General features: G+C 31.1%; 2 protein-coding genes across 2 annotated transcripts; one reads left to right on the forward strand and one right to left on the reverse strand.

Annotated features, from left to right (window-relative positions):
* Positions 1-5,777: 5,777 nt before the first annotated feature.
* LOC126740588 (uncharacterized) lies at positions 5,778-13,042 on the reverse strand. The gene is made up of 2 exons (XM_050446674.1): positions 12,876-13,042; positions 5,778-7,162 (listed from the first exon to the last, which is right to left on the reverse strand). Exons 1-2 carry the CDS (start codon positions 12,919-12,921, stop codon positions 6,708-6,710), a joined length of 501 nt encoding a protein of 166 aa, XP_050302631.1. The 5' UTR covers positions 12,922-13,042; the 3' UTR covers positions 5,778-6,707.
* A 2,286-nt stretch (positions 13,043-15,328) lies between these two features.
* Positions 15,329-15,916, forward strand: LOC126740708 (uncharacterized). Its single transcript, XM_050446836.1, has one exon. It carries the CDS (start codon positions 15,329-15,331, stop codon positions 15,914-15,916), a length of 588 nt encoding a protein of 195 aa, XP_050302793.1.
* Positions 15,917-22,312: the final 6,396 nt, after the last annotated feature.

The following is a 22,312-nucleotide window of genomic DNA, read 5'->3' on the forward strand; positions in this document are numbered from 1 at the left end:
AGATCGAATACGGGACTAAACGATGTGCACTTTGATGGTAGCCTAATAGTTTTCTATACTATATTCTCGTCATCACAAACTGAAAACCGTATTTTTTCCAAATAATAATTATATTATATTTATTTAGATATTAATCCAAAAAAGACGTTAGATTTGTGATAAATCTTCACTGCTGACTACACTGCCGTCATCTTTTCGTATTTAGTACAAGTCGGAGGACTGAACGGTGTGCGCTTTAATGGTTGCATAACTTTTTTAAATTAAAGTATCTAGACAAAAAAAATTGTTTCATAAAAACAATATAAAATTTATATAATTATGGAATCACACAAAACAGAGCTTTTGGAAAAATAATTTATTTGTTAATGAAGCTTAGCCTTATCCTAATGCTTTAGAGGTGGATTATGTAGAAAAAATTATTAGTGCGGTAAATTAATAAAGTCGCAAAAAAAATAATTGAAAAAATTTTTTAGAAATTGGATCGAGGAGAGTTTTAACCTCAAAAGGCTTAATAAATTTATTGGTGGTGAAAGATGTGAAAGTAGAAGACGCAGAAAAATTACACGAAAGACCATTACTGTTTCTACTTCCACAAAACAGATAAACAAGAAATTTAAAAAGGCAATTACCTCAAAAATCCTTAAAAATAACCAGATCTTAAAGGAATCAGCCAAACCATACCTAAGGTATGGAAACCATGTATATCTGTTATACTACCATATAACCTGTTCGAAGATACACGAATTATGAACACTAAAAAGTTAAAAGGTCTAGACAATATATAAGTTAAGGTGCCGAATCTAATGAACACAAAAGCACTATGCACACTTTTTAATAAATACAAATATGAGAATGGCGAGATCCCAAGTGGCTGGCTAACCTCCATCTTTGTTACTATCACCAAACAACCCAAGCAAAAATATGTGAAGCTCACCGACTTATTAACTCTATAAGTTATATACTAGAAGCATTTTTAAATATAATTCACAAGATAATAGATTAAAAGCGCGAAAAAAACTTCGAACGAACTTCCGACAGGCTTTCGACAACATAAAACACGATCTTTTAATGCCCATTCTATGAGAAGCTGGCACTAATGAAAAAAATATTTAAATAATACACAAACCTTACTGGAACCACACAGCAAAACTACGAACTCAGCATTACACGGATAACATAACAACATCTTAAGGGAGCGCGACAAGGGGAATGAAGGTAAACGGTATTCCCATCAACAATTTAAGATACGCTGACAATACGGCGATCGTAGCAGATAATATTGAAGATCTACAAGCCATCGTTAATGCCATAAACGTAAAAGAAAAGGAGTTTGGCCTTAATATCAATATGATACAAAACCAAACCTATGCGCAGAGAACCTTAAGACAACGCCTAACTCTATATCAACAATAACCAGATCGAGAGCGTGAAATAGTTCAATACTTAGGCTATATAACACTAAACGACAAATGTAACAACGGCGAAGAGATAAAAATAGGCATAGTCACTGCTCGAAACCCGTTTATCAAGTTCAATACCTAAATTTCGTGATAGAATGTTTAAGTAGTAAAGTGTTACATATACATAATAAAATAATAAAATCTTCACAATTTGGATTCAGAGCCAACACAAGCACTAAAGATGCTATATACCAATTAGTTGAGCATGTTTATGAAAGTATTAATGATAAACAATTGACTGTAGCAGTGTATTGCGACCTTGCCAAAGCATTTCATTGTGTTAATCATCAAATGCTTTTGGAGAAACTTAACATATATGGCTGCAGGGATGCTGCCCTGGACTGGTTTGCATCATATCTGGAGAACAGGAAGCAGTGTGTGTGCGTTAGCGGCCCTTGCGGAACTGAGGTGTCCTCTAGATTGAAGATCATTAGAAATTGGGTTCCTTAAGGTTCTGTATTGGGTCCCCTCCTGTTTATATTATATATTAATGATCTAGCTACTCTCAACCTTAAAGGGAAGCTAATCCTTTTTGCAGACGACACTTCTCTATCTTGGTCAGGGCAGGATCCATCTCTTTTGCTGATTAACGAGAACCTGCACAAAATAAAATGCTGGTTTAATGAAAATAGGTATACAGTTATATAAAGTAGAAATCTGGTCACTAAAGTCAAATCCCTTCAAATGATAGAGGTCTTCGAAATGTGCATCCTAAGAAGACTACTCGAGATTTTCTGGATAGAACATGTAATTAATGAGCAAATCTAATCGACAACTGATATACATTGTAAAACAATGCAAATCATCCTATATATTCTCTGTAATCCTAGATACAATTTACTAAAAACTATACTATAATGGGAAAAAGAGGACTCAGGACCAAGATCAAAACAATACTCTTCGTTACGCAATATCTGAAACTGGTGTAACATCGCTGATGCCGCCACGATATTCAGAAAAGCCGAGAAACGAAAGCTTTACATTGCCGAGTGAACACAACACCACCGAGCTAAGAAAAGTTGAAGACTAGAAGAAGAAAAAGAAGCAGAAGAAAGAGAAGAAGAAGAAAAGAATCAAGAAGAAAATTAGATAAGCAAAGATAAAAAAAATTAAGTCACGCCTTAATTCACAAAAAGTTTCATCAATTAGATACAGTAGGTATTAGGATCGAAATATTTTGCGGAGTTTCCAATTCAGGTAATTTAAAAAAATTTTAGGTGCAAGTCGGTGCACCTATTGGAGATGTAGGAGCTCTTGGATTAATTAATAATATTTTGATAAAAGACGGTAATAAACCAGTTAAGCTATTTCAAGTGGAAACCTTGATTTTAGGAGATTTCGAATGGTTTTTTGATAAAGTTTTTTATTTTGTATGAGTATATTAGTCTTTGGATGAGCGGCATCGAGATCGTACCCAGGGAGAGGGTGAAATATCTGAATCTCGTTGGATAGAAAACTCACCTGTGAACCGCAGCTCGAATTAGTAGTCTTTAGACATAGAGTCTTTCAAAGACAACTACTTGGTACTTGGTCTGACCAAAATGACCTATTGGATATATATTCAGATAATAAGATCTACCATACTGTATGAGACTTTGATATAGCGAAGGAAAACCGAGTAGAAGAATGTGCAGACTACAAAGACTCGCATCTATATGCGTCACAGGGGTCATAAAATTAAACCCCAACGTTGGGCATGGAGGCTCTTTTAAATCTGACACCACTCAATATGGCTACACAAGAAGGGACAGCCACGAGGGCAATACCCATCTATCAACCTTACTGGTCATGTGTCACACCTAAGGGGAATTGGAGATATAATCGATATGTCTCAAACTGGCAACCTTGTGGACTTGGTGAACTGTTTTAATAAGAAATATAAAATAAGAATGCGCACCATTCTTCCCTTGTAGGCAAACCCAAGGTAATTAAGGGATGCATCGCAAATGTGAAACACGAATGGATTAAAGCACTCCAAGGAGTTTGGGCCGGGCTTATTACAAATTAATACTGGAATGCCATAGCAGGTTCAATGATTTGGCAACTCAGCTTCAGGTCAGCACTCTGGTCTGGCTCCCAGGACAAGAGGGGCATGCTGGGAAAGAAATGGCGGATATCTAGGCAAAAAAAGATGCTGGGAGGAATTTTACTGGACCCGGTCACTCATTTGGTTTAACGCAAGTTTCCTTAAAATAAAGAATGCAAAATGGACATCAGTCAGGATGATGCAACATTGGAATAAGCTGGTTCGCTCCGAAGTTCCTGAACTTCGACGCTTGGAGGGCGGATCTAGCTTTAAGACTGGAAAAAAAGCCTACGCATGCTCATAATAACTAGAGTACACCCACACGTGCACTCACACTACAGCTGCAGAGTGGGCTTATTCGATACAGACATCTGCAAATTCAGGACAAGACAGGAGAAGCATAATGGATCAACACTACTCGCAGTACAGAACGCCCCTATTGCACTACATTCCATTACATTACATATTAGAGAAAATATATAAATATTATTTGGGGCATAATTATTGTTAAAAGGAAAAAGGATTCAATTTATTCGATAAAAAAAAACTTTAAAGGAATTAATAGCATTTAAAAAAAAATCATTTTATATGTTCTAGTTTTTCTTGATATACTGCTTGTCTGGCTCTACTTTGGGTGTATAGAATAGCTTTAATTTTTTTTCTTTATTAATGAAATTATAGTTTTAGGTATCTTTTAACTTTTTTTTTGTATTTATAAATATTTCCTTTATGGTTATTTAAAATTTACTTACCTTCTCAGGTAAAGGTTAGTGTTAGCGACAATTTAAAAAATGCTTTATTTATTTTAAAATTTATTTAAATGAGGTATATAGTCACAAATTGAACATTCTTGACAAGAAAAATATGAAATCGAAACTTTATTGTTAAATTACTTTAATCCAACAGTTTAAGGCTATTGACTATTTTATTATTTTAATCAACTTTTATTTTAAAATTAATTTTTTTGTTTTATTTTATTACTTTCGACTATTTTTATCATAAAATCCTTAACAGTTTTATAAGTAAGGTAATTCATTAAAAAAAAACTTACAAAAAAATCTTTAGTGATAAATATCTCGTTGACCTTCCTATGTAATATTTTTTTACTTTGTAACTCCAAAAATTTTAATACTGGATTGACAGTTAGTCATTATTAATCTTAAAAGAAATCTTAATTAATCTTAGGGAATTAATCTTAATCAAATATTGTACGTCCCATACTTTGTGGTGTGTTATTTGTAGACTTAAATATTTTTAAATGTTGTTTTAATTTGTGACAATGTTTTTCCACTATGTGGATCTCCTGTGCGTAACTGAAAACTAGGTCTGATGATGGCTCGTACACCGAAAGCGCTCTTCTAAGATATTATTAAACACTTTGCTTCGAATATATCTGGTTTTATTACTTCGTATTATTAATTTTCACCACGATTAGTGTTGCTTAGTCTTAAAGAAGAAGTCTTAAGTCAGCTTTGAGTTATCTAATGAACAACATATTAACGTGTTCACTTCTACAAATTATTAGTCAAGCATTATGTAATTCCCTTTTAAATAAATTCAAATTTAAGTATTTTTGAAAATATTGAAGTATATATTATAAAGAGCCTCTTTAACTTGCTGAGATTATTTTACTTGAGATTATTTTAAATCTCAAAATTCATCTCTTGGTAATAATATGCAAGTTGTACTATTAAGTTATGCATAAGTTTATTTTTAAAATTATTAATTATACCATAGTTCATGTAGATATATAATTTGAAAAAAAGTAATTAACGATAATAATTATTGAAATGCTGATTACGATCAGTCGATACATCCATCTACACACAAGGGTTGATTGTTTCAAAACCTAACGATAATAAAACACCCTTCAAAACTCCATTGTTTAGTTACAAAAGCGTAATCAAACCCCATCGTCCAGTATACAAAGTAACAATTTACATTTTCAATTAAACGCGTCCATATACGATGATCGAGCCCGATCGAATCAAAATATACCCGTGACGCTTTACAACTCCGGACGTACAATTTTCCGACGAAAAAAAAAATTCCGGCCAATAAAAAAGCAATTTAGTCTCAATTTCAATTTCCATTACATTAGTGCGCGCTCCACCGGGTGTCTGGATAATTAATCTGGAATATCACGAATATTAATATCCATAAATTACAGTGGCAAACAGCATCAGCAGCCAATTCCATTAGAGAGTTGGAGTGCGGGAACGGAACGGATGCATGTATCGAAATATTATTTGGAGAGTTTAGGGTTAGAATAAATTTCAAAAAATGAGTAGTTTAACTTAAACAATTATAATTTATTTATACCCGGAAACCATTTATAATCAATTGATAGTCAACAACATTACCAATAACATATTATCCTAAAAAAGTATACAATATTGTAAAATAATAAAAGATAAATATCAATATAAAGAAGGTATAAAAAAATATATGTAATTTAAGTGTTTCAAAGAATGTTTTCGATTTTTTTTAATTTGAGGAAATGGTGTTTTTCTTGCATAGTTTACACAATTAATTAAAAACACATAATTTTGTCCTCTAAAATAGTATGATATCGTGCTGAGATGGCAAATTAAGAATGAAAATTGAACTGAAACGTTACCAACTGTTGATATATCAGAAAAAACTGATCACTTAAAGCCGTTTGTCGGTTGGTGCAGTTTGTCCGCGAATTAACTGCAACGGAGGGCTCAGGTATACTGGTGTTCATATCTAATTTCACAATTGCTCTCATAATTCAGAACAAATTAGGCACTACGTCACACGTTCCTACTCACGAAATTAAACGCAATTAACAAACGTACTGATGTAATTTATAGTCGACATTACCCACCCGGCATTATTCAAATGCGAATTTTAGCGGAATTGCTGATAATTAATAACGGGGAGAACGCGGAGCTCATTTGGCCCTTTATATTAATTTAATTTCGATTACATTTTATGTGGATAAGTAGTTTTTTTTTCACGAAATATTATTTTCAATATCCGGTTCGATGAAGTAAATCATGAATCATCGTTATTTCTGGTAAAAGTTTGGAAAAGTGGAAATCCCATTCGGGCCTCCAATTTCGCTCTGGAAATCAATTTGCGATGGGGTATTACGTTTCCATCCTACTCTTTAAATGGAGTTTGGTCGCGGCTTTGTTATTTCTGATATTTATACAAATGGTTTGGGGATAACAGTTCGGATGTATTTAGATAATTTAAAGTTCTTCTCGTGGGGTGGATAATTGTTTGAAAGATTGGGCAAAATTTCCTAAACCATTGACAAGATTGGCTAACTTTTGCATTTTTATAATGGACTGCTGTTTCTGCTTCAGTTCTTCTACAGTAAGTCGTTCCAAATCAGCATCTTTACCAACAGTTTCTGGCTTTTTGCAGTTTTCGCACTTGACCTTACCGATGTTCGAGAAAGTCTTTACCAAGGTTTTCTTAACTTCCTGAAATTCTTTTCCGGCCACCATATTATCATGAGTTTTAACATTTTTAGTATCGCCCTTTTGGGCTTGATCTAAGGTATCTAGCCAACCTTCTACTTTTTCCTTGGTGATTCTTAAGCCTTCAGATTTCCATTTATTTACGATATTAGCAGCGATATTTTTGATTTTTTTATCCATGTTTTCAGTTTTGGCATCTTCAGTAGTAGTAGCATTTATGCCTGCAAATAAAAAAAAACGTTTTAATATAAATATTTTTGTTAATACTCTGCATAACTTAAATGGATCCGATCTTCATATTTTTATGATTACGAGGTCTTAAAGTTAGAAAATATATCGTATAAAAGATGTTCTTTTTTGTTTATTAAAAATATAGCTAAATAACAATGGAAAATTAGTATAAATAACCCTATATTTTATAATTTTTAAAAGTAATAAAGTTTTTTTAGAAGCATTGTAGTTGTTTTCTTAATTAAACCAAATCAACTAATAAGTTTCTAATCTATTTTTGCCAATAAAAAAAAATTGGGAAATTTAGGGTAATGAAAAACTTTTGACTCTATGTGTACATACCTGAACTTCAAATTGCATTTTAACAAATAAATAAAACTAAAAAATAAAAACAAAATACAAAAAGTATATAAAAGAGTGGTTATATTCAATATAACAAAATTATAAAAATGCATAAAACGGTAGCCAGAAAAAAAAATTTATTTTACAAATAAGAGAAGCAAAAAAAACAGAAAGTTAGAAGTGGAGAAGTATTTGGTTTTTATTTTTTTATATAAATTGTAACCAAATTAGTAAATTTTAAGAATCAAAAAAAAAAACAAATAAAGAAGACAAAATTAAGAAAAAGCATCATGTTGATTGAAAAATTCTATTTAAAGGGAAAGCTACATTGGAAATTCGTAAGTTATGAACAAACAATTAATTGTATGTGAAATTATATTAATTACTAGTTTGATAACTAAAGATATTTGTATTTTCATATTATTATTTTTATTATCTACATGGACTGATATTTAATAAAAGGAATAAAAAAAGCGATTAAAAAAAAAGAATCAAAGAAAACGTGTAATTAAAATATTTCTATTTGGTTGAAAAAAATATGTCTTTCAGTTTTAAAATACCGACAATAAAAAAAATTAAAAATATTAAATGTAGACATTGCAAAGAAACACTTAGGAATACTAAATTATGCTATTCATATAATTATGCATAACTTAAATGAACCCGATATTCACTTTAAAAAAAAAAGTTGTTACGTGTTAAAACATGTCAGTGATAAATTATATTAGAAATATACCCTAGAGCAACATGTGAATGAATTTTGTTTAATCGTCAGGAAAAATCAACAAAGTAATGAAAATATAAATAGGTACCGTAAACCGGGGTGACTTTTCCACCCCCGTGGCGACTTTGCTCCATTAAAAAAAAAAAAGTTTATTTTAATTCCCGCTCAAAAACGTGTAAATATAACGCACCCAAACCACGAGTGTATCCAACATTACCAATTTGGCTATACGGAGCGCGCTGCGCACGTCGATACCTTCAGTACCGTTCAGTCAACTGCGGAGGGAAGATACGCTTAATATTTTGTTATAATTTAACCTCAAAAAATTTTGTGTGTATTTTGGTTTTTATTCTAGGTGTAACAAGTAAGTATGGCAAAGTTGATATTGAATTACCTTGTGATTATTTTTTACTTAGTAGAACTATTTAATAGTCGTAAATAATTCTTGAAAAACGAATTTCGGTTTTACTGAGAACATTTCGCAGTTTTGGGGGTTACTTTTCACCGGAGCAAAGCCACCTCAAACTACAAGTCTGGGTTACTTTGCTTACCTTACTTTGCGACTAAAGTATTTCAAATAAATAATGAAAAAAGCTTCTGTTTGTTTTTTATAAAAAAAAACTAAAGGTCGGCGTCATGAATTATTTTTTTTGTTTCAGCATGTCTAGGAAATATCAAAGAAAAGCTGGGGCCAGAAGGTATGCAGACTATACCAAAGAAACATTGGAAGAATGCTTGGCTGAAGTTAGATCAGGGGCACTATCACACAGAAAAGCAGATCAAAAGTACAATATACCTAGAAGAACGATTTTAAATAAACTTAAGAAAAAACATAATAGAAAACCAGGTGGTCAACCTGTTTTTTCTTTACAAAAGGAAGAGGATTTTGTTGAGTGCATTATTGCTTTGGGAGACTTTGGTTTTCCAGTCGATACTCAAGAGCTGCGTCATATTATTCAGGATTATCTGGACAGATGTGGGAGAAATGTGAAGATCTTCCAGAATAATTTACCCGGCATTGAATGGGCAACTTCGTTTATTGCAAGACATCACCATTTATTTGTCTTTACGATTTGCCGAGAATGTAAAGCGTGCAAGAGCGGCAGTAGATGAAACTGTTCTACGCAACTTTTTCAATAATTTGGCCAGTGAATTACGTGATGTTCCTTCAACCAATATATGGAATTTTGATGAGACAAACCTTACGGACGATCCGGGGAAAAAAAGGGTCCTTGTCAAGAAAGGTTCCAAATACCCTGAATATATTCGAAATGCTTCCAAGACATCAATATCTGTCATGTTCGCAGGAAATGCTGCTGGAGAACTGTTGCCACCATATGTGGTTTATCGCGCTACTAATATGTGGACTACATGGACAGAAAATGGGCCAAAAGGATGTCGCTATAATGCTAGTTCTTCGGGTTGGTTTGATAGCAACATATTTACTGACTGGCTAGAATTTCAAATGATGCCGAGATTGAAAAAATTAGAAGGAAAGACAGTGCTAATATGTGACAACCTTTCTTCTCATTTGACAGTTCATTCCCTTAGATTGTGTCGTCAAAATCAAGTAAGTTTAGTTTATTTGCCGGTAAATAGTACCCACCTAACACAGCCTTTGGATGTGGCATTTTTTCGTCCAATCAAAATAGCTTGGTGCAAAGTATTATCAGAATGGAAAGGCACTGAAGATGGTATTAGAAGAATATTCAGAAACAAAATTTTCCTCCACTCTTATCAAAAATGATGAATATGATTGAGCCAACCATCAAAGATAACTTGCTTTCCGGCTTTCGCAAATGCGGAATATTTCCTTTAAATATTGAGGAGGTTTTAACCCACATTCCTTCAACCTCACATAATAAAAGTATGATAGAATCATCTTTCCTTAAAATACTGGACACAAGAAGAACTTTGTGTACGATTACAAAAAATAATCGTAGGAAAAAAATTAATATTCCTCCAGGTAAGAGTGTGTGCGCTGAAAATGAAATAGAAGAAGAAGAGGAAGCAATAGAACAAGAAGATGGAGCAATAGATGAAGCCATGGAACAAGAAGATTTTATTACACAAGGAACCCAACAGAGAGAGGATATACTTCATTTTAATGACAATTCATCAGATGATATAAACTTTGAAGAGCTCGAGAAAGAACATGAAATCGAAAATGAGTTTATAAATTTTTTTGAAGGAATAGACCCTCAAAAAAAAGATAATTTTGATATGGTTGTAAAGGAAGTAGGGCGTTTTGTTGTATTTGTTTATAAAGGACATGGAAATGGCCCTCAAAGTCAGACGAGCTTACTTATTCATGGTCTGATGTTCGGGGATCTATTAAACCCCCTAAACAGGTTACAAAAAAGGCATCTCCTCTGTGCCTGAGCTCGCCTGCTGGTATAGTGACTAAATCCATATTTCAATTATTAACCTAATGCCTTACTTATTATTCGTGTTTTCTTTCCTATTTTTAGAATCTATTTTTAATTTTTGTAGTTTTGCATTTATTTTTTAATTAAACTGCAATGCGTTATTCAAGTGTTACATTTTTTTGTAATATTTAAGAAACATTTGCATTTCCTTATATTAAAAACCTCAAAAACTTTAATTTTTTTAAATGTTTACATCCCTCAATTCTTTAAGATGTTTCTTGTATGTAGAATGCAACTAGAGTAAAGAAATTTCGTACTTTTGTAATAATTTTAGCAATTTTTAAATTTATCTTCAAAAAGAGGAGCAAAGTCACCTTGTTTTACGGTAATTATATGTTAATCAAATTAAAGTAAGAACAACTGTGATAATTTTATAAAATATAATGATAAAAGGAATTTAAATGATTGACAAATTTAAAAAAAAAATTATTATTAAAATTATTAGCAATTTTATGATACTACAAATTTTTAAAAAGTGTTTCTTTTTTATAGCATAACTTCAATAATCAAACATTAAATGAAAACCGAAAAATAATTTTTTGCTTCCAAATATCCGCACAAAACTGAAGCGAAAAAACAATCTGCATGAGAATGAATTTTTAGTAATTTATTATAAAAACTAAGATTTTAAATTTGAAAATAAACGTCTTTTTAATTTTTTTAATCTTTTTAAAGTTCATGCAAATTTGTAATAATTTTATCGAAATTCGTGAATTTATAAAATATTTTTTTACTGCCAATTAATCTTAATTCTCCAATAAAGATTTAAAATTAAATAAAAAATTTATCAATGAAACATCTTAAAAACCAATTCTAAAATTTGCCTTTTAACCATTTAATTAACAAACGTGAAGTAATATTTTGAGTCATAAAGATATTTGAGTTTTTATATTATGACTTACGCTTATAAAAAAGCATAGAAAGAAATAAGAAATAACTACAAAAAAAGTGGTTTAAAAAAAAAATTAAAACTAAAATTTATATTTAGTTTTTGTATAGTTTAATTATTAGAAAAAAAACGGTATTTTAGTTATAAAATATAATCAATGGAAAAAATAAAATAAGCAATTAATGTCATCCTTAAAGGATTAAAGAAAGACTCTTTAAACATCTAGAAAAATAAGAAATTTAGGAATATTTAAAAAATACTATAAATATAATATTGCATAACTTAAATGAACGCGATGTTCACTTCTTAAAAACGAAGCGGTTTCAGTGAGAAATTACATAAGAAATGTCTACTAGAGCAACCTGTGGTTGAATTTTGTGAACTACTAATTATGAAAAACACACTAAATATTATATGTAATAAAAAGTCAATAACAATGTTCAAAAAATAAGGCAGAAATAATAATCTAAAGTAAAAAACAGCCTGATTGACTTTTTGTAGATGACTAATTAAAGTAACAAAAACTATGGTAATTTTAAAGAAATATGATTATAAATAATTTAAGTTTTTGAGAATTAAGAAAACAAAATAACAGAAAAATTATATCTGACTTATACAATGTTTTGCTATAATAATAAAAAAACCAAAAAAAATTTTTTTGCACCAAGGATCTTCTAAAAATAAACATATTTTTTTGTTATGTTTATTCCCTAAAATCAAACTTTATTTTTGTTTTAAAATATTATTTTAAATTTGTTTCTTTATAATCTGCTCTTTAACTTTTGCAGGAAATCTTATTCATGGTTATTGGTCAAATATCAAATTTATTCATTAAAATAAAATTTTGCTGCAGTGTTATTTAAATTTTCTTACTGAATTTTATCAATAATACTTAAACATTTAATGGAAACAGTAAAAATATTTTTTATGCATTTTTTGCTTTTTTATTTACTTAACTAAAATCATTAAAACCAAAAAGTCTGAAACAGGAGAAAATTGCCAATTTTTAAATGAGAATTCTTAGTGATTTAGTAGAACAACAGTCTTTTTAATTTTTTCGTTATAGCTAATACTAAACATTATGCAGCATAGTTTATTAAAAAATTAAGTTATATAAAAATTATTAAGCTAAAAGTGTCTACAATTTTTAAATACTATAAAAAAATCCTGAATTTATAAATTATTTTTATCCCTCGAATTAATCTTAAATCGTTTAATTATGCTTAAATTTCTTCCTAAAGATTCAAAATAAAACTATAAATTTATTAATGTTTAATAATATTAAAAACTAATTAAAGTAATTCAATTAACACACTTACCAGCAATTACTAAAATCATAAAAACAAATAAAAGCGACTTTGCCATTTTGAATACTAACCAAAACCAACGGATATCTTATCAATAAAACGTTCATAATCTTATCATTTTTTTTTCTTACTTTCAAACAATTTTATAGCGGCTGTTAAACTTTTATTGACCAATAATTACTACTGAATACTGCCTATGAAATATTTTTTACAAGTACAAGATATTTTTAATTTATAATCCAAGCGTCACCAATACAATAAATTTATTTTGCAAGTCATATCAAATTTAAATAGAAAGCAATTGTCTCGGAGCAAAAAAAAAGAAATTAATGGCAATTTCAAAGGGATCCAAAATAGGGTTAAATAGTTGAGTTGTTACATGAAAACAAACGAACGTCGTCGTTGTCGAGGAAAGGCGTCGCAACGGTTATCGATGCGTCCGGACGCTCGGAGCCCATTGGCGGGGTATCAAGGAGGGGGCGGTCCCCCCTTTTGAATACTTTTATGGGGTAAAACGGAAGTATTGTTTGCCTCGATTAATGGGGTAAATTTCGTTTAGATGGGGATTTGATTAGATAATAAAAAAATCTGGCTTTTACGTTTCGTCTAAGGCTGCCATCAAGGCTTATGAATATGTTGGTTTATTGGGAAAAAATGGGAAAACTGAAATCATTTATCTGTCAATTAATTAAGCTTGAATTGGAAAGATAAGATCTAGTGCAGTAATAGTAAGCTATGCTGAATATTTTGTTGATTATTGATTATCTGTGAAAATCGTTAATTCTATAATCTTATGACTTACTTTTCGATTTGGAAATCAATTTTACCAAAGAACAGCTTTCTATTAAGTTTTGATTAATTGTTGGACTCTTGTTATAAATATTTCTTTAAAATTGCAGTACTCCTTGGCTAAAACTGAATGTTTTATTAACAATTGATTATGTGTGAGGATCTATGGGAATCAATTTCAGGAGTTAAAAAATTGTAAAACAATATTAACAAAAGGGACCATCCATAAATTACGCCACACGTTAATGGATGAAAGGGTATCACTCTAATGTGACATGGGGTAGGACGGGTCAAAAGCTTTGTGACAAAAACTTTGTAACTGAAGCAGTGCGTCTGTGCTGACAAAAAAAAAAATCATACAAGATAAAGGTAACACCTTATGGAAAAGGTTAAAAAGTGATGATAAAACTGAAGATGAGACAGAAGCTTAGAACTTTGAAAGGCTAGAAGTAGTTTACCGTGGAACTAAATTGGAAATGGGCAGTTTGTTTGCTTGCAACCGAACCGAAAATTTGCTAATTTTGTAATTACATTTAATTGAATAATTCAAGATTCGCTTATTAAAATTTTTTGAAACTTTACACAAGGCTTTGCCAGATTTGTCTCTTTAAAAAGTTATCTTACATTTTTTCTATAAAATGTACAGGGAAGCCAATAACTGGCCACCTTAAAATTTACATGTTTTCCTATGTTCCGCTCGGCGACGCACCAACCGGTATACGTATACGTGATGTTAGTTTAGTTTAGTTTAGTTTTGTTATTTATTCGTGTTTTTTTGCTACAGTGCATTACTGCTTGTGTATTTTTAAATTGTCTGTAGAAGTAAAATGTCTGGCACAGACACAGCAGATGAAATTCAAAATTATGTTGATTATAGCCCAACTAAAAAACGTTTAAAGAAAAAGTATTTAAGTGTTGAGATGAAAGAACTTATTTTAAATCTTTATAAGTGCGAACTGGGAGAGCATCCTGATTCTTTCAAAGAAAATATTGTTCAAAGTGTTGCAAAAAAAGTTGGTGTATGTCATTTATCTGTATTTAATGTTATCAGAGAATACAAACAATCGCATTCGTTTTCGAAACCGAAAACGAATCAGAATCGCATGAACCTTATTGAAACGCTGGGCGAAATTGAAAAATACGGAGGAAAGTTCACGATTTTTTTTTTGGGAACAAAATACCGACTTTAGATAAGGTTCTCAAGGTGGTTAACGATGATCCCGAATGTTTCAAGGTCAACCTTATACAAACTTTTGAAACATTTAAAATTTACGTATAAAAAACGTGGGCGCAATAGTATCCTGCTAGATAGGCCAGAAACTGTCCGATGGAGGACAGATTATTTGGTAGCAATAAAGGCATACAGGAATGAGAAACGTAAAATATACTATTTAGACGGGACCTGGGTAAATGCTGGTTGTACAACAGCAAAAGCTTGGGTGGATGAAACTTTGGCATCGTCAAGAAGAGCATTTATAGATGGACTTTCAACAGGGCTTAAAAATCCTGCAGGTAGGTGGGTTAAAAAAATTATAAAATATGTTGGTTAATACAATTTTTTTTGTTCAGGAAAAGGAAAAAGGCTGATAATTTGCCATATTGGCAGTATTGATGGATTCGTTAATGACGCTTTTTGGAGTTTCGAATCGAAAAAAACAGGCGATTACCACGAGGAAATGAATGAGGAGTTATTCGAACAATGCTTTTCTAAAACTTTGCCTATGCTTGACGACAACAGCGTCATAATTTTAGATAATGCCCCATATCACTCACGGAAGCTTGAAAAAGTCCCAACAAGTTATTCAAGAAAAGCCGACATTCAAAACTGGCTCCGTTTGAAGAAACTCGAGTTTGATGAAACAATGCTAAAATATCAGATTTTAGATATTGTAAAACAACGTAAGTCTCAATACAATAAGTACATAGTTGATGAAATAGCTAAGACTCAAAATAAAACTGTACTACGCTCGCCTCCTTATCACTGCGAGCTCAACCCAATTGAGCTCATATGGGCCGAAGCGAAGAATTTTGTTGCCAAACATAATACGACCTATAAGTTATCTGATGTGAAAGACCTTTTTAATTGCGCCTTAATGAACATTACACCCGAGAAGTGGCAAAAATGTATCGAACATGTAGTGCAAAAGGTAGAAAGCAGAATGTGGAGGATAGATAATATTATGGAAACGCAAGTGGAACAACTTATTATTCACGTAGATGAAAATAATTATGGTAGTGATAGTTTTTCCACCTCATCAGAATAATAGTTGTTATGTTTATTTTCATTTTTGTTTTGAAACGTATATTATAGATATCTATTAATTGTATCATGTAAATTCAAATGTTGGGAATAAAGCGCATTATCCCATTTGAAATTCCAAATGTAAACCCTTACCATCCCTTAAAATTCAAAAAAGGTTAAAATGTAAAAAAAAAAATATTTTAATGTGTTTGCCACATCCCTATTTTTTTATCAAAATTTTACGACAATGTTTTAAACTATTCTCGAATCATTACTTTCCAGCACTGTAAAAAACTCACTTCTTGCATATTATATTATAAAGTGCGGCTCTGTTCAATACTTTCGTCGTGTCTGATCACGCGCAGGTGGCGTGTCACGAGCATGCGTTTATTTTCGTCGTATATACTTTAGGTATTACAAACTCTGCCAAGACAATAGCAAAACATGGAATAAGTCCTGTTAGTAAAAACAAAGAATGTATACAATTTCAAACTCTAGTTTCTTTTTTTTATAGACTATTAACAGTAAAGTATTTTCAAATAAATATTTTGAATTAAAAATATAATATTCTTATTTCACGTAACCTACTCGTATTTCACACACACATTTACATTCGATTTTTTATTTAGGCTTATTTCTAAGATCCACTATTCTACGTTTATGAAAACGATTCCTCCATGATGTGGTGTTATAAAAGTACCGGTATTTACTTGTGAAAAGATTGGCCTTAGTTGCCTTTTTTCCATGCTGCGGCACACGCTTTTACCATCGTAACAGTTCACAAAAATACTCAAATGGGACCGTTTCTCTTTTTTAACTAGAAACTAACTAAAAAACAGAGAACTCCACAAATGCCGAGGGTAAAAACAAAGGCGTTTGACTTTGACAAGATGACATTTCGCTTATGCGTGCGGTGCTGCCATGTTAAAATAGGTAATAAAGTCTAATTCAGAGATCTATTAGAATCTTTGATGTGTCGCAGATGCCGCCCTAAATAGTCCATGCGTCTATGTTGTATTTATTGCCGCATGATATACATATTTAAATGTCAAAATTTTATATAATTTATCTATGAAATCATTTTAAATATACGTAAAACCCCATGTTGTATACTATTTTTTATTTTTCTTTCGAACATATCCATTTTTAGAAAGAAAATAATATCAAAAAATTGATCGCGGACTAAAATCCAAGCATTTTACAAATCATTTTAAACACTTGCAGCACTCCCAGACTGTCACCTCTTTTTAGCTAGTCTATTAAACAAAGATAAAATACCTGCGATCTGGCGATTCCTACTTTAAGTTGTGCAAGTGATTGTGTATCTCTCTCTATCCCACTGATTTTGAGGATTACGGGGCCGTACCCAGATAACTTTTTGGGCTGTGTTTGTATTATTTTCGTCGTGTTTTTAAAGAGATCTTTAAGGATGGGTCTATCGCCTTTAAAATAGTTGTTGGATAGGTCTATCACCTTTAATAGTTGGGAGGGGTGTCATGTGAGGTTATTATTATTTGATGTGTTTTGCCGGTTTTGCTTTTTTACTCGTTTATTAAAGTGAAGAATTTTGAATTTGGCCTGTATTCGTAAAAGTTTTTTGCAGTTTTTAATGTGAGGAAGTTTGTTTTTTTATTTGTGTTTGTGGATTTGTTTTAATATTATACTGAAAGACCTTAAAATGTTTCGACCCTGGGAAACTAGGCAGGAAGATTTGGCAAATGAAGAGGATAGTGTTTGTGTCGGCTTATGGAGACCGTGGGTGCACAAAAAAAACAATAGTATTTGTGGTGAAAACAATAGGAGTGATCTGGACAGTGATTTAGACTCATATAGTTCTGATGGTTTATTTTCTAGTGTTGAGGAAGCAGAGGAAGAAGCCAGGAAAGTAAAAGCTACAGGGGAAAATCAAGGGATTTTAAAACGTAATTGTTTAAGTACAGACGCCAAACAAATTTGTTTAAATGTCTATAACAATCTAAGAAATGATCCTCAGATCACAAATGATAATGAAGAAGATGATAATGATGAAAATAAACCAAAACATTTTACCCTTTTGTGTCAAAAAGTAAATCTTTAATGCCTTAATCCACAGAATAAATGGGTCTAAGTAATTCGTACCACCTATTCTCTTATCACTTGTTATAAACATCCCACTGATGGCGCTAAAAACTAAACTTATTAAATTAAAATTTTTGGTTAAACTGATTTTACGTACTTAAATCTTATAGTTATATTAAATATAATCTTGCTATCAACTATTCTAAATTTCTAACTTAATAACTAAACCCAAAAATCCCAAATAATAAAGTTTTAAATACAAATGCATTTTCAGGCCGGACCTGTGCATCTTTTCGCGCTTGAGTGGCTATGATTGAGGTCAGACGTCTAACAAAATAGTACGTGGGCGCATGTAGTCAACTTTTAGGAATCAAATGTATAAATTCTTTAAAAAATGCTTAAAAGATTTATTTATTTAATGGAATGATTAAATATCGCTTAGAATATTACTTGATGACTTTTTCCACATAAAATTTTGCGATTTAAACATGCATGTCATCTGACAATACAAGCAACACCGGCAGACGGACTATTCGCGGCACATTAAAGATTCTTATAAATCTCTAAACTGAACTATATCTATTTCTACGTGATCACATGTTGTGAACTTAAATAAAGTTGTTGTTTACTGATTCTAGTCTTTTAATATTCTAAGGACGAAATCGAAAATTAAATAAATGCTCAAATAAAAGATTGACGAAAAAAAGACACTCTTGAGTTTTGTTTAAATCCTTCCTCATTAAAAGCATTCGCACTCCTAAAGCCATAGGACAATAGAGTAACTTAAACTAAGCTAATTCAGTAAGACATCTGCATTCTAGACTCATCTAAAATACAGATACAGAAGGATATAGTTACGGACTATTTAACTATATCCTTCTGTATCTGTTTGCCGGAAGTTTTCCTCGGATCAATTTTTATGCATTTGCTTTTATTATATTGTAGTTGGTACTTTTAGAAACATTTAGTAAATAGTAGGTACCTATTTAATACATTACATGTTTACTTTTTATTACAAAGTCAAGTGGATCCCAATCCCTTTAAATAGTAGCTGAAACAACACGCTTCCAAGAATAAAATTATTGTACTTGAATCCGAGCTCAATAGCTTGCACGCGATGCTGGTGTAATGATAGATGATGCTACTAAAAAAAAATTAAAAAGAATTCAGGCTAAAAAAACCTCATTAAAGAGAAAAGTTGATGCGAGAAAAAAATCCGTGATACTTTAAAACAAAAACTTTTAAAATTGTATAAAAGTCATCCTGATGTAGCAATTGCTCTAAAACTATGAAATATGTTGGTCGACCTAGAGCCGAAGAAAATCAATCCGGGTTACTCGAGCAGCTTACTCTCATGCAGCTATATTAAATAATAAAAAGTAATATACCTTGACTACCACGTCCAATTGCCAAACCATGGTTTTGAAGCCGCTGAAAACATAAAATTATTCTATCTATCTATGCAGAAATTCTTATCACAAAAGATGGTAAAAGATCACCTGAAGATGTGACGTCCTCTGGTCCTACATATATAGCAATTCGTAATGGAAAACATTTATCTTACAATGCAAAGAATCATGCCATCGAAAATTCTAAGCTTTCTGAATTACCGACTTTTAAAAATTTACTAAAAACCAAAAAAGGCTTTGTAAAACGTGTTTTTATTTCACATGCGATGGTATGAGCCGGTTATAGTTTTGGCTTTAGAACATTTTAAAGATTTTAATTTAGATGCAGTTTTTATAGCTACAAGTGCCCCAAAAATTGCATCTGCATTTAACAGAGTTTAACGACGTATGATGCCTATTAGTCGAGCTTACTTGTGTAGTATTAAATCATGATTATTTTGGATCATATCTCGATTCAAGTAATCGAACCATTGACTTCGAGTTAGAAAAACGGAACTTTGAAAGTGCGGGTAATATTTTGGCTTATGTTTAGAGCAAGTTTGTAGACTGGATATATAATAACTGACAACAAGTGATCCCAGGACTGAATTACCAGGAATCAAATTACAATAATTTATCAGTTGCAGTAATAGTTGGCTTTACTGCAAAATTGATTACTTTTCTTCTTCTTGCTTTTCTTCTCTTGGAGCCATCTTTTACCAAAGGTCTGCGATCATTCTGGCTATATGTATTTTCGCGACCACTGCGTAGAATAAGGATATGGTGAAAAAGAAAAAATTCTAATACTTTTTGTAAATAATGGACTTTAATCATTTTTAAAAATTATAAGTACAAAAGTTTTAAAACAAAATGTATGTGACTAGATAAGCCTCGAAGAAAGGAAATACAAGAAATAAAATTATTTTTTTTTTAATATAGTTTTTATGCATTCTTGATGCACAAATATGAAATTGAATTTATTAAGAGGTTTAAGATACGGCGAATGGCAATAGAAAACCAAACTCCCAGGAAAAATCTACCGTATCTAAAAAAAAACTATTTCAGGTTAAATAATAGTTTATTAAGATTACACAGGCAAACGCCTAAATATTGAAATAAAAACTTTTGAATTCATTGACATTTTCAGTATAAAAAATTATTTTAAAACTCGAACAAATCTATGGAAACATCCATATGCTAAGGAATCGTTAAAAATTAATTTACAAAAGAGAGTGATCAATAGATGGAACATTTAATGATCACTTTCCTGACATCAAAAAATACCAAAAATAGTATATCTCAAGAATAAAGATTTTTAGAGCTACAGCAGGAAGAGATTAAAGTTTGATAATTAACTAAATAATTAAATAAACTTTCTTGATAATCAATTTTCTGCCAGAATAAATAACCTTTTCAATCACTAATCACTTTTCCCTTGCTTTCTTTCTGTGAATAACATATATTTGAACTAAAGAGAAGCGACAAACCAATGTATTTATAAAGAAAAAAAATTAATGAATATAAAAAAATACCTGACACCTATATATTTATAAACATAGAAGGAGTTATTAAAAATATTAGAGAAATAATATGCAATAGTAAGGTAATAGAAAATGTTGTAAAAAAAGAGACATTACAAATGTATAAAAAAGTACTAAATTAGGTAAGAAAATTAGGTTCAGCGTAATATCTTGAACTTAAGCAATGAATTTTTTTTAATTTTACAATTGCATTATTTTTCAAAACATAAATATTATCTAAATTGCAAGTAATATTGAAAGATAGAAATTGGGATTTAGAATAATATACCTAAAATGTATTTAATTTTTTCCAACTAATCTTATGTCCGTTTCAGAAATAACACAAGTTCCTCTGCTCTAATTTAAGGTATGTCATACATTTAGAACCGAAAAAGTTGTTGGTACTGCTTGGCCTTAAGATTATTTTCTTTAATTAGACACATTTTAGCCCTTTTTTAAAGCATAATTTAAGAGCAATCTGCGACTGGAATTGACCCAAAGTCTTCTCAGAGTTTTCCAGAAGTCAATCATTTTCAGTGGTACTTAGTCGCCTTATTAAAGCTTTAAGTTCTGGATAGTTCTTTAATAACAGCTATACGTATTTCAACCAACGCAACGGTGAGAATTATCTAGTCGAGGTCGAGAAAAAATATGCTTTTTCAAACTGGTAAACGTTGATAGTCATTGTAAACTTGCAGTTTCCAAATTTGGTATCTATTTTATTACTTTTCTTTAATTTTTCGCAATTTTCTGCGTAAGCTAGACATAAAAAATCAAATAAATATTAAGATATATAGATTAAAAGATACTCTAGGCTTAAAGAAGCCTAGATAGAAGCGGTAGAATCTTATCATACAAAACTTAATCTACATTCAAACTACTGTAAATTTAAGATGAGTTTCGACGGGGTTGCATTGAAGCAGTCTTGAAATCTATTTATCCACCAACAAGATCACCAGTAGAACAAGTATATTTATTCGTGATCCAAAAGCTATTTTGTTCAATAAAACACGACTAGAAAGAATCTAAGAATTTACCCCTTAAATCTCGTTATATATGCAATAAATTATTATAATTTTTAAGGTATAAGTCCAGCCTTTTTATAAATATCAACTGCTCTTTACCAAGTTATATTACCATAATTCCAATTCGAGATTTTCGCAGTCATCGTCTAAGCTCACAAATCCGATCTATTCTTGATGCGGGGTGGGTTAGATATGATGAAAAACGAGCCCGGATTAGAGTTTAGCGCGGAAAAGGGAAATCGGCTCATGGGAAAAGTCCATTTCAGCATTCCGCCGCTCTTTGTCAGATTATCCTTTTCTCGGGCTCGCCTCGCTTTAAGCCCGCTGCATTCGTCAACGATAAAACTTTATTATTTTCTACTTGCTCAATTTTCCCATTTATTTCATATCTTTAATATATTTTCTGTAGGGAAATAAATTATTACAA

The sequence above is a fragment of the Anthonomus grandis genome, chromosome 9 (assembly GCF_022605725.1).
Source record: "Anthonomus grandis grandis chromosome 9, icAntGran1.3, whole genome shotgun sequence".
NCBI classification, from domain to species: domain Eukaryota; kingdom Metazoa; phylum Arthropoda; class Insecta; order Coleoptera; family Curculionidae; genus Anthonomus; species Anthonomus grandis.

Bases quoted from the DNA above. Each gene is read 5' to 3' on its own strand.
- LOC126740708 (XM_050446836.1), top strand. From the start codon at position 15,329: ATGAATGAGGAGTTATTCGAACAATGCTTTTCTAAAACTTTGCCTATG.
- LOC126740588 (XM_050446674.1), bottom strand. From the start codon at position 12,921: ATGGCAAAGTCGCTTTTATTTGTTTTTATGATTTTAGTAATTGCTG. The intron at 7,163-12,875 runs GTAAGTGTGTTA...TTTTATTTGCAG, and splicing joins TATGATTTTAGTAATTGCTG to GCATAAATGCTACTACTACT.